The sequence below is a fragment of the Amblyomma americanum genome, chromosome 7 (genome assembly GCF_052857255.1).
Source record: "Amblyomma americanum isolate KBUSLIRL-KWMA chromosome 7, ASM5285725v1, whole genome shotgun sequence".
NCBI lineage: Eukaryota > Metazoa > Arthropoda > Arachnida > Ixodida > Ixodidae > Amblyomma > Amblyomma americanum.
Genome location: NC_135503.1, coordinates 178452168 through 178465617, shown reverse-complemented (window position 1 = coordinate 178465617; position 13450 = coordinate 178452168). Strand labels below are relative to the sequence as shown.

The 13450-nt window shown below is 49.0% G+C and overlaps 1 protein-coding gene across 1 annotated transcript; it reads left to right on the top strand.

Moving 5' to 3' along the window:
* Positions 1 to 6420: 6420 nt before the first annotated feature.
* On the top strand, positions 6421 to 8412 carry LOC144097596 (uncharacterized). The gene is made up of 2 exons (XM_077630263.1): positions 6421 to 7384; positions 7981 to 8412. The coding sequence occupies exons 1-2, from the start codon at positions 7144 to 7146 to the stop codon at positions 8385 to 8387; spliced, it is 648 nt and encodes a 215-aa protein (XP_077486389.1). The 5' UTR covers positions 6421 to 7143; the 3' UTR covers positions 8388 to 8412.
* Positions 8413 to 13450: the final 5038 nt, after the last annotated feature.

The following is a 13450-nucleotide window of genomic DNA, read 5'->3' as shown; positions in this document are numbered from 1 at the left end:
TTCAATGCGAAGGTGGGCAAGAAGCAGGCTGACGACCACGCTGTAGGTGACTATGGGATAGGCTCTAGAAATAGCAGGGGAGAGTTATTAGTCGAATTCGCGGATAGAAATAATTTACGGATAATGAATACCTTCTTCCGCAAACGAGAAAACAGGAAGTGGAGCTGGAAGAGCCCCAGCGGCATGATTAAAAATGAAATCGACTTCATTCTATGCGCTAAACCTGGCATCATTCAGGATGTGGCCGTCCTCGGAAAGGCGTTGTAGCGACCACAGATTGGTAAGGTCTAGAATTAGCTTAGACTTGAAGAGGGAACGGAAGAAGCTAGTGAAGAAGACCATTAACGAGTTAGCCGTAAGAGGGAAAGCACAGGAGTTTAGGATAGCGCTGCAAAACAGATATTCGGCTTTAACTGAGGAAGATGAACTTGATGTTCATTCAATGCCCGATAATCTGACATCAATAATTACGGAGTGCGCAGTAGCAGTAGGCGGTAGGACCGTTCGAAAAGATACCGGGAAGCTATCTCAGGTGACGAAAGATCTGATTAAGAAGCGCCAAAACATGAGGGCATCTAACCCTACTGATAGAATAGAACTAACGGAGCTATCAAAGTTAATAAAAGAGCGCAAGGTAGCCGACATAAGGAAGTTTAATATGGAGAGAATCGAGCATGCTATAAAGAACGGAGGTAGCCAAAAAACAGTGAAGAGGAAACCAGGCACAGGTAAAAACCAGATGTGTGCATTAAGAGACAAGCAGGGCAATGTCATTAGCAATATGGATAAGAAAGTTAACGTAGCCGAAGAGTTCTACACAGACCTGTACAGTAGCCAATGTAATCAGAGCGTTAATGAGAAAGGCAGCAGTGCACAGAAATGCGTCATCCCGCCAGTAACGAAAGATGAAGTAAAGAAAGCCTTAGAAGCAATGAAAAGGGGAAAAGCAGCTGGGGAGGATCTGGTAACTGCAGACCTGTTGAAGGATGGAGGGGACATCGTGCTAGAAAACCTAGCCACCCTGTATACGCAATGCCTTATCACCTCGACTGTACCAGAAGCTTGGACTAATGTAAATATTATCTTAATTCATAAGAAGGGAGACGCCAAGGACTTGAAAAATTACAGGCCGATCAGCTTACTACCCGCTGCCTACAAAGTATTTACTAAGGTAATCGCTAATAGAGTCAGGGCAACGTTAGACTTTAATCAACCAAATGATCAGGCAGGCTTTCGTAAAGGATATTCCACAATAGATCACATTCACACTATCAATCAGGTGATAGAGAAATGCGCAGAATATAACCAACCTCTATATATAGCTTTCATTGATTACGAGAAAGCATTCGACTCAGTGGAAACCTCAGCAGTCATACAGGCATTGCGTAATCAGGGGGTAGAAGAGAATTATGTCAAAATACTGGAAGATATATATAGCAACTCCACAGCTACTATAGTCCTCCATAAAGTCAGCAATAAAATTCCAATAAGGAAGGGCGTCAGGCAAGGAGGCACGATCTCGCCAATGCTGTTCACCGCATGTTTACAGGAGGTATTTCGAGGCCTGAATTGGGAACAGTTGGGAATAAGAATAAATGAAGAATACCTAAATAATCTGCGATTTGCTGATGACATTGCCTTGCTGAGTCACTCAGGAGGTGAACTGCAAATCATGACCAATGAGTTAGACAGGCAGAGCAGATCGATGGGTCTAAAAATTAGCATGCAGAAAACCAAGGTAATGTTCAACAGCCTAGCAAGGAAACAACAGTTCACAATTGGCAGCGAGAGCCTAGAAATTGTGACGGAATGCGTCTACTTATGGCAGGTAGTGACAGCTGATCCGGATCATGAGAGGGAGATAACTAGAAGGGTAAGAATGGGGTGGAGCGCATATGGCAAATTCTCGCAGATCATGAGTGGCAGTTTACCAATTTCCCTCAAGAGGAAAGTGTACAACAGCATAATCTTACCGGTACTCACCTACGGGGCAGAAACGTGGAGGCTAACGAAAAGAGTTCAGCTTAAGAGCCAGCCATGGAAAGAAAAATCATAGGTGTAACGTTAAGAGATCGGAAGCGGGCAGAGTGGGTGAGGGAACAAACACGGGTTAATGACATCCTAGTCGAAATCAAGAGAAAGAAATGGGTTTGGGCAGGGCATGTAATGCGAAGGCAAGATAACCGCTGGTCCTTAAGGGTAACGGAGTGAATTCCAAGAGAAAGAAAGCGTAGCAGGGGGCGGCAGAAGATTAGGTGGGCGGATGAGATTAAGAAGTTTGCAGGCAAAGGGAGGATGCAGCTGGCAAAGGATAGGGTTAATTGAAGAGACATGGGAGAGGCCTTTGCCCTGCAGTGGGTGTAGTAAGGCTGATGATGATGATGATGATGATGATGAGTGCCATGCCATACTTGAAATAATCTCGATATGCGCGCATTCACGCATCTCAGTTATCGTTTGATGTCTAGCACAGACGAATACGACTGGCTTAATCTGCCGATGAATCGCCCTAGCGGGCGTGTTACGGCATGGCTGTGCCGTGCCATACTTGAAATAACCTCGATATGCGCGCATTCACGAATCTTAGTTGGCGTGTGATGACTCGCGCGGACGAGTACGCCTGGCGTAATCTGCCGATGCATGGCCCTAGCGAGCATGTTACGGCGTTGCAGTGCCGTGCCATACTTGAAATAAACTCGATATGCACGCATTCACACATCTCAGTTGGCGTGGGCTGTCTCGCGCGGACGGGTACGCCTGGCGTACTCTGCTGATGCATGGCCCTAGCGAGCGTGTTACTGCATGGCAGTGCCGTGCTATACTTCAAATAATCTCGATATACGCGCATTCAGGCATCTCGGTTGCAGCGTGATGTCTCATGCGGACGGCTTAGCCTGGCCTAATTTGACGATGCCTGGCCCTAGCGAGCGTGTTACGACATGGCAGTGCCGTGCAACACTTGAAATAAACACGATATGCGCTCATTCGTGCAACTCAATTGGCGTCAGATCTCTCGCGCGGACGGGTAAGCCTGGCGTAATCTGCCGATGCATGGCCCTAGTTAGCGTGTAACGGCATAGCAGTGCCATGCTATACATGAAATAAACTCGATATGCCCGCATTCACGCATCTCAGTTGGCGTGAGATGTCTCGCGCGTACTGGTACGACTGGCGTAAACCGCCGATGCCTGGCCCTAGAGAGCGTGTTACGGCTTGGCATTGCCGTGCTATACTTCAAATATTCTCGATATGCGCACATTCAGGCATCTCAGTTCTAGCGTGATGTCTCGCGCGGACGGCTACGCTTGGCGTGATCTGCCGATGCATGGCCCTAGCAAGCGTTTTACGGCGTGAGAGGGCCGTGATATACTTGAAATAAACTCGATATGCGCGCATTCAGGCCACTCAGGTGTACTAATGTCTCGCGCGGACGGGTACACCTGGCGTAATCAGCCAGTCAGTCAGTCATTTTTTGTTTTCCGGAAAATCACATCATCGTGCGGGTGGCAGAAACTAAACGCATGGTTGCCTGACAAGGTCACTGCCCCCGTAACAAAAGGAGCAACCAACAGCAGTAAAGCAGAGAGTGTGTACAAAAATGAGCAGCATCGTTACAGATATTACAAGCATATATCCTATACGTCATGGATGCACTTAAGAACTATGGACAGTTTTTTTTAATCCCATTGAAGATTCGCTCACATATCGCAAAAACACGTAAAACGAAGTCCACAATTGAAAACTAAATTTACATTTATCATTGTTATTTAACAATCTCAACGGAAAACAAAATTGGCCACCGTTCACGTTTGAACCTTTTTCTGGGTAGGCAGAAATCTAAAATGAAAGCAGAGTTATTTAACATGTCTATTAACTGGTATTCCAGATCTTGGTTTCCATAATTTGTTTTGACTTTTTTACTTCTGCGTTTGGGGTTACGGATATCATATTGAGCCAGAACACGTGTGTAAACACTGTGGAGTTTTTTTATATATATATTCGCTGTCCCAGTATCCATAAATCTCCCGATGCATTGCCCTAGCGAGCGTTTTGCGCCATGGCAGTGCCGTGCTACACTTGAAATAACTCGAAATGCGCGCATTCAGGCAACTCAGTTGACGTAAGATGTCTCGCGCGGATGGGTACTGTTGTAAAGTGACGTCAGCCGCAATCAGACTGCCTTGCAAGCGCTGACGGAACGTGCGTTTATCGTTTGATATCCTTCCCTTGTTCTCCCTTTCCCCTTTCCGCCTCTCTCTTTCGTATATATACGCTCCGAGCCGGAAGCAATAAAGATTCATACTGCAACCTTCGAACGGCGTACTGTCGTATACAGTAAGACACGCCACGTGTGTCGTAACGATGTAACAGTGGCGACGAGGCCAGAAAGATCCCTTGAGGTGAAAAATGATGTAAGCCAGGCAGTTAAGCAGGAAACAGCGGCCGCGGAAATACCGACCATGGCTCATCATCAACTACCGGAATACGATGACCAGTCCCACTACTGGAAGGCCTACATCACGCAGGTAGAAGCTTATTTTGAGGCAACTGGCGTCAGCGACTCGGGAAAGAAGAGGGCGTTGCTGGTAGCAGCATTGTGTACGCGCACCGTGCAAGTGCTCTCAGGGCAGGTTGCACCGAGGAAGCCAAACTCGCTGACGTACGAGAAAGCAGTCAAAGTTTTGGATGCCTACTTCGACCCCAAGCGTCATGAAATAACGGAGAGCTATCGGTTCTTCAATCGCTGCCAGTTGGAAGGTGAGCCCTTTCAACAGTTCATCGTTGAAGTTCGCCGGATTGCGGATGGCTGTAATTTCGGTGACATGCTAGACCGGATGCTTCGCGACAGAATCGTCTGTGGCGTGAGGTCAAGCGCTATTCAGAAGCAGCTATTAGCAAAAACAGATTTGACGTTGAAGGAGGCTGAAACAATTGCCATATCAGCAGAACCAGCGGAAAACGATACAAAGAAGATGTCTTCTGACATTGAACCCGTACTCAAGGTCAATGCACGACAAGCTGATGAACTGATGTCAGTATGTGGGCGTTGCGGAAGTAAGAAACACAACAGAAACGCCTGCGGTTGGGCGAAAGCGAGGTGTTACCGCTGTGGTGTATACGGCCATCTGGCGAAGATGTGCCAAAGCGACGTGCGGAAAGGACGCCCAAAGGCACGTTCAGAATGCAGGCAAGGAGAAGCGTTTGCAGTAACAGCGGATGTTACTGAGGAAAATGGAGACGATGCGCACATTTGGACACTAACCGCACCCTTCAATGGTCGGCTACCACCACCTATTCTTCGTACTTTCACATAGTGTGGCATTGACGTACCTATGATTGTGGACGCCGGCTCACCCGTCTGTGTTGTGTCCAAAGAGATTTTTGAGAAAAACCGTGACCATTGGCCGCAATTAGAACCGGAATTCATTACACTGTCCTGTTATCTTGGACAACTTCCAGTATTAGGGAAACTGAGTATGTCAGTGTCCTACAACAAGGAGGTCAAGAGTTCCTTGATGGTCCTGAACTGTTCAGGTCCGAGCCTTTGTGGACGGGAGTTGATTTCCAAGTTCAATGACGCAGGAACCTCGGTGTTGAACGTATCAGTGCAACAAAACTCTGGTCCAGGAAGCAGCCATACCCCCGCCTTGCATGCCGTCCTGTCAGAGTTCAAAGACGTCTTCAGCCCCGAGCTGGGCCTAATTGACGGACACCCTGTTCATCTGAAGCTCAAGGAAGGCGCCATGCCGAAATTTTGTAAGGCCCGTTCCCTTCCATTTGCTTTACGCGACAAAGTTTCGAATGAGATTGATAGGCTCGTAACGCTTGGAGTACTGTCACCTGTATCTCCGAATGGGCTACTCCCATTGTGCCTGTAATGAAGAAGAACGGCGAGGTTAGAATCTGCGTTGATTTTAAGGTGACCTTGAATCCCGTCTGTGAACTGGAGCAGTACCCGATTCCAGCTATTGATGACATCTTCACGTGCCTGAACGGTGGGGACTGCTTCAGCACGCTGCATTTAAGAGACGCGTATAACCAAGTCCCCATCGATGAGGAATCAAGGAAGATGTGCGTAATCAATACACACCGTGGGTTGTTTTGCTACAACCGACTGCCGTTCGGCATAGCTTCCGCGCCTGCCATCTTCCAGCGGAAAATAGAAACAGTTCTGCAGGGCCTGACAGGTGTCCAGGCTTACCTTGACGACGTTTTGGTATCAGAAAAACATGGTAGCACCGACAGATTACGACAAGTACTGCAGCGTTTTCGTGAGCATGGAGTGAAGCTCAGACTTGAGAAATGCAGCTCTCGCCAAGAGGCAGTGACGTATCTGGGTCATAAAATTGAACGTGAAGGTCTGCATCCGATAGAGAAGCATGTTGAAGCAATCGCGCAAGCCCCCAACCCACAAAATGTTCAGCAGTTGAGGTCGTTTCAGGGCATGATTACATTTTATTCGAAGTTCGTGCGCAACATGTCTTCCGTACTTGCACCGCTGTACAAGTTATTAGAGAACAGCACACGTTGGTTCTGGGGACATGCGCAAGAAGCAGCTTTTCGTGCAGCAAAAAAAAATGCCTTCGGGAAGCGGCTGTGCTGGCTCGCTATGATCCCGAGAGACCCCTCAAGCTAGAGTGTGACGCTTCACAGGACAGAATAGGTGCCGTGCTTTTCCATACATTCGGAAAGGTAAACAAACCTGTCGGGTTCCGTTCTAGGACGCTAACAAGGGCTGAGAAAAATTATTCCCAACTTGAGAGGGAAGCCCTAGCTCAAGTGGTTGGAGTGTCCAAATTCCGTGATTATCTCGTAGGCCGAGAATTTGTATTGGTCACCGACCACCAGCCGCTCGTGGGCCTGCTGAAGGCGGATCGACCAACTCCAGCATTGGCAGCCGCCAGAATACAGCGCTGGGCGCTGTACTTAGGCGGATTCCGCTATCAGCTTCAATACTCTCCTGGTAAACAACTCCTCAACGCTGACGCCCTTAGTAGACTGCCACAACGGACGTCTGAGCCGAAGCCACCAGAAGCGGACCCACAAGACTATCTGCTGGCCTTGAGTGAGTTCGATGAGGGAACTGTGTCAGTTGAGGAGCTAAGGCAGTTGACTGCGGGCGACCCTGCTCTGAGTCAAGTTATGCGATCCACCAAGAACGGTTGGCCGCCCTGCGCGAAAGGCTTGAACACGAGTGTCGCACCTTTTTTTGACAAGAAATTGGAGCTTTCTTTGGCCCACGGGTTGTTATACTGGGGCCGGCGAGTAGTCCTTCCGATGGAGGCGCGACGTCGCATCTTATACCTTTTGCATGAGACGCACCAGGGATCGTCCGCTATGAAGGCGGTTGCTAGATCGTCATTCTGGTGGCCAGGGTTAGATCGCGAAATAGAGTCAGTGACAGCGTTATGTCAGAGTTGTGTCCAAAACCTGCCCATGCCAGCTACAGCAACGCCAAAAGGCTGGCCCGCTACTGTTGAAAAATGGGCAAGGGTACATATCGATTTTGCGCGACCTATTGCAGGGAACATGATACTCGTGGTCGTGGACGCATACAGTAAGTGGATTGAAGCTGTGCCACTCCGACAAGCAAACGCTTCATGCACAATCAACTGCCTGCGCGGTATCTTCTGCAGATTTGGCGTGCCACAACTATCGTATCCGATAATGGAACGCAGTTTACCGCTGACGAGTTCGCCACTTTTGTCAAGAGGAACAACATAACGCATCTGCGCACAGCTGTATATCACCCTCAATCGAACGGCCTAGCAGAAAGGGCTGTCAGGACAATTAAGAACGGCCTCAAGAAGATTGCTGAGGGGCGGCTGGAAGATAATATAAACAAGCTCCTTTTCAATTACAGAAGGACACCTAACCGCTCTGGAAAATCGCCGTCAGAGCTGCACTTCGGATATAAAATTCGATCCCGTTTAGATACATGTTTCCCTCCTGTACACGCAGGGCCAGCGAACGAAGCAGACGAGTGGCCACTGTCATTGCCTGAAGCTACCGTGTACGCCCGAAACTTCGGTAGGGGTGAGAAATGGACTCCAGGAATTGTAGAGTCTACAACAGGCTCTCGGATGGTGAGCATTCGAACACCAGCCGGATCAGTAAGACGACATGTTGACCAGGTGCGGGACCGGGAAGATGCGACGCCACCGTTTGGTAAAGACCAAGAAGCGGCAAAACGAGACTCGAGAACAGGTACTCATAGCGACTACCCACTGTTGCCGAGAACGCCAGCCGAACAAGGGGGCATAACAGAACCTGAGCATGAACTTCAGCCGGAACTCGCAGGGAGCAACGCTGAACCCGTCAGATCACCCCAAGCCTTGCGGCGCTCTACACGTCAAAGAAAACCAGTAGAGCGGCTTCACTATTAAGGAAGAAGAGATGTTGTAAAGTGACGTCAGCCGCAATCAGAATGCCTTGCAAGCGTTGACGGCACGTGCGTTTATCGTTTGATATCCTTCCCTTGTTCTCCCTTTCCCCCTCTCTGTTTCGTATATATACGCTCCGAGCCAGAAGCAATAAAGATTCATGTTGCAACCTTCGAACGGCGTTCTGTCGTATACAGTAAGACACGCCACGTGTGTCGTAACGATGTAACAGGTACGCCTGGCGTAATCTGCCGATGCATGGCCCTAGCGACCGTTTTACGGCCTGGCAGTGCCGTGCTACACTTGAAATAAACTCGATGTGCGCACATTCAGGCAATTCAGTTGTAGTGAGATGTCTCGCGCGTACGGGTACGCGTGGCGTAATCTCCCAGCGCATCGCCCTAGCCAGCGTGTTAAGGAATGGCAGTGCCGTGCTACATTTGAAATAAACTCGATATGCGCACATTCAGGCAACTCAGTTGTAGTAAGATGTCTCGCGCGTACGGGTACGCCTGGAGTAACCCATACAAAAAACTCCTATGAGCGTCTATGGAAAAAGCTATGTCCGTCTATGGCCTTTTATGAACGCCTATAAGCACCCATAGGGGTGCTTATTGCCAGCAATTGAAAAATCTATGCCACTAAAGCTATAGGTTTGGAACCATACAATTGTTTTAAGCTCTCTATAGAAAAATATATCAGCCTGTATAGACAGCTATAGACAGAAATAGGAAATGTCTATAGCTATTTGGGCCAAAATTCTATAGCCGGCCATAGGACATTTTTGTATGGGAACATGCCGATGCATGGCCCTAGCGAGCCTGTTGCGCCGTGGCAGTGCCGTGTTATACTTGAAATAAATTCGATTTACTCGCATTCACGCATCTCAGTTGGCGTGAATTGTCTCGCCCGGACGGGTACGCCTGGCGTAATCTGCCAACGCCTGGCCCTAACGAGCGTGTTACGGCATCGCAGAGACATGCTACACTTGAAATAAACTAGATATGCGCGCATTCAGGCAACTCAGCTGTACTATGATCTCTCGCGTGGACGGGTACGCCAGGCATAATCAGTCAGTCAGTCAGTTTTTATTTGCAGGAAAATCACATCATCCTGCGGGTGGCAGAAACTACATGCATGGTTGCCTGACAAGATCTCTCCCCCGTAACAAAAGGAGCAACCAACAGCAGTAAAGCAGAGAGCTGGTACAAAAAAGAGAAGCATTGTTATAGATATTACAAGCATACATCCTATACATCATGGCTGCAATTAAGCACTATGGAAAGTTTAATAACATTGAAAATTCGCTCAAATATCGCAAAAACACGTAAAACGAAGTCTACATTTGAAAACTAAATTTACATTTATCATTATTACTTAACAATCTCAACAGAAAACAAAATTGGCCGCCGTTCACGTTTGAACCTTTTTCTGGGTAGGCAGAAATCTAAAATAAAAGCAGAGTTATTTAACATGTCTATTACCTGGAATTCCAGATCTTGCTTTCCATAATTTGTTCTGACCTTTTTACTCCTGCGTTCGGGGTTACGGATATCACATTGATCCAGAACAGGTGTGTAAACACTGTTTTTTTTATATACATATTCGCAGTCCCAGTATCCATAAATCTCCCGATGCATGGCCCTAGCGATCGTTTTGCGCCATGGCAGTGGCGTGCTACACTTGAAATAACTCGATATGCGCGCATTCAGGCAACACAGTTGGCGTGAGATGTCTCTTGCGGACGGGTAAGCCTGGCGTAATCTTCCGATGCATGGCCCTAAAGAGCGTGTTGCGCCATGGCAGTGCCATCCTACACTTGAAATAACTCAATATGCGCGCATTCAGGCAACACAGTTGGCGTGAGATGTCTCGTGCGGACGGGTACGCCTGGCGTAATCTGCCGATGCATTGCCCTAGCAAGCATGTTACGGCGTAATAGTGCCGTGCTATACTTGAAATAAACTCGATATGGGCGCATTCACGCAACTCAGTTGTAGTGTGATGCCTCGCGCGGACGAGTACGCCTGGCGTAATCTGCCGATGCATGGCCCTAGTGAGCGTGTTACAGCGTGATAATGCCGTGTTATACTTGAAATAATTTCGATATGCGCGCAAAACCAATTATAAACCAATTATTCACGCATCTTAGATGGCGTGGATTGTCTCGCGCGGACGGGTACGCCTGGCGTAATTTGCCGACGCCTGGCCCTAACGAGCGTGTTGCGGCATCACAGTGCCTTGCTACGCTTGAAATAAACTAGATATGCACGCATTCAGGCAACTCAGCTGTACTATGGCGTCTCGCGCGGACGGGTACGCCTGGCGTAATCAGTCAGTCAGTCAGTTTTTATTTGCAGGAAAATCACATCATCCTGCGGGTGGCAGAATCTAAAAGTATGGTTGCGTGACAAGGTCTCTGCCCCCTAACAAAAGGAGCAACCAACAGCAGTAAACCAGAGAGCTGGTACAAAAAAGAGAAGCATCGCTACAGATATTACAAGCATACATCCTATACATCATGGCTGCACTTAAGCACTATGGAAAGTTTTTTTTTATCACATTGAACATTGGCTCAAATATCGCAAAAACACGTAAAATGAAGTCAACAATTGAAACCTAAATTTAAATTTATCATTGTAACTTAACAATCTCAACGGAAAACAATATTGGCCGCTGTTCACGTTTGAACCTTTTTCTGGGTATGCAGAAATCTAAAATAAAAGCAGAGTTATTTAACATCTATTACCTGGTAATCCAGATCTTGGTTTGCATAATTTTTCGGACTATTTTAGTCCTTCGTTTGGTGTTACGGATATCATATTGAGCCAGAACAGGTGTGTAAACACTGTGGAGTTTTTTTTTATATATATTCGCTCTCCCAGTATCCATAAATCTCCCGATGCATGGCCCTAGCGAGCGTGTTGCGCCATGGCAGTGCCGTGCCATACTTGAAATGAACTCGATATGCGCACATTCACGCAACTCAGTTGTAGTCTGATGTCTTTCGCGGACGGGTACGCCTGGCGTAATCTGCCGATACATAGCCCTAGAGAGCATGTTACGGCGTAGCAGTGCCGTGCAACACTTCAAATAAACTCGATGTGCGCGCATTCACGCATTTAAGTTGGCGTGAGATGTCTCGCGCGGACATCTACGCCTGGCCTAATCTGCCGATGCGTGGCCCTAGCGAGCGTGCTACGGCATTGCAGTGCCGTGCCATACTTGAAATAAATTCGATGTGCGCGCATTCACGCATCTCAGTTGACGTGAGATGTCTCGCGCGGACTGGTACGCCTGGTGTAATCTGCCGATGCATGGCCCTAGGGAGCGCGTTACGGCATGGCAGTGCCGTGCTACACTTGAAATAAACTCGATATGCGCGCATTCACGCGTCTCAATTGGCGCGTGATGTCCCGCGCGGACGGGTACTCCTGGCCTAATCTGCCGGTGCATCGTACTAGCGAGCGTGTTACGGCACGGCAGTGCCGTGCTATACTTGAAATAAACTCGACATGCGCTTTCACGCCACTCATTTGTAGTGTGATGTCTCGCGCGGACGGGTACGCCTGGGGTAATCTGCCGATGCATGGTTCTATGGAGAGTGTTACGGCATTGCAGTGGCGTGCAACACTTGAAATAACCTCGATATGCGCTTTCACGCAACTCAGTTGTAGTGTGATGTCTTGCGCGGACGGGTACGCCTGGCGTAATCTATCGATGCTTGGCCCTAGCGAGCGTGTTGCGCCATGGCAGTGCCGTGCTACACATGAAATAACTCGATATGCGCGCATTCAGGCATCTCAGTTGGCGTAAGATGTCTCGCGCGGACTGGTACACCTGGCGTATTCGGCCAATTCATGGCCCTAGGGGGCGTATTACGGCATGGCAGTGCCCTGCTACACTTGAAATAAACTCGTTATGCGCGCATTCGCGCATCTCACTTGGCGTGTGATGCCTCGCGCGGACAGGTACGTCTGGCATAATCTGCCGATGCATGGCCTTAGCGACCGTGTTACGGCATTGCAGTGCCGTGCCATACTTGAAATAAACTCGATATTTGCGCATTCACGCATCTCAGTTGTAGTCTGATGTCTCGCGCGGACGGGTACGCCTGGCATAATCTGCCGATGCATGGCTCAGGCGAGCGTGTTACGGCATTGCAGCGCCGTGTCATACTTGAAATAAACTTGATATGCGCGCATTCACGCATCTCAGTTGGCGTGAGATGTCTCGCGCGGACTGGTACGCCTAGCGTAATCTGCCGGTGCATGGCCCTAGGGAGCGTGTTACGGCATGGCAGTGCAGCGCTACACTTGAAATAAACTCTATGTGCGCGCATTCACGCATCTCAGTTGGCGTGAGATGTCTCGCGCGGACTGGTGCGCCTGGCGTAATCTGCCGATGCATGGCCCTAGCAAGCGTGTTGCGCCATTGCAGTGCCGTGCTACCCTTGAAATAACCTCAATATGCGCGCATACAGGCAACTCAGTTGGCGTGAGATGTCTCGCGCGGACTGGTATGTCTGGCGTAATTTGCCGATGCATGGCCCCAGCGAGCGTGTTACGGCATGGCAGTGCCGTGCTACACTTGAAATATACTCGATATGCGCTTATTCAGGCAACTCAGTTGGCGTGTGATGTCTCGCGCGAACAGGTACGCCTGGCGTAATCTGCCGATGCATGGCCCTAGCGAGCGTGTTGCGCCATGGCAGTGCCGTGCTACACATGAAATAACTCGATACGCGCGCATTCAGGCATCTCAGTTGGCGTGTGATGTCTCGCGCGGACGGGTACGCCTGGGCGTAATCTGCCGATGCATGGCCCTAGCAAGCGTGTTGCCGCCATTGCAGTGCCGTGCTACCCTTCAAATAACCTCGATATGCGCGCATACACGCAACTCAGTTGGCGTGAGATGTCTCGCGCGGACTGGTATGTCTGGCGTAATCTGCCGATGCATGGTTCTATGGAGCGTGTTACGGCATTGCAGTGGCGTGCAACACTTGAAATAACCTCGATATGCGCTTTCACGCAACTCAGTTGTAGTGTGATGTCTTGCGCGGACGG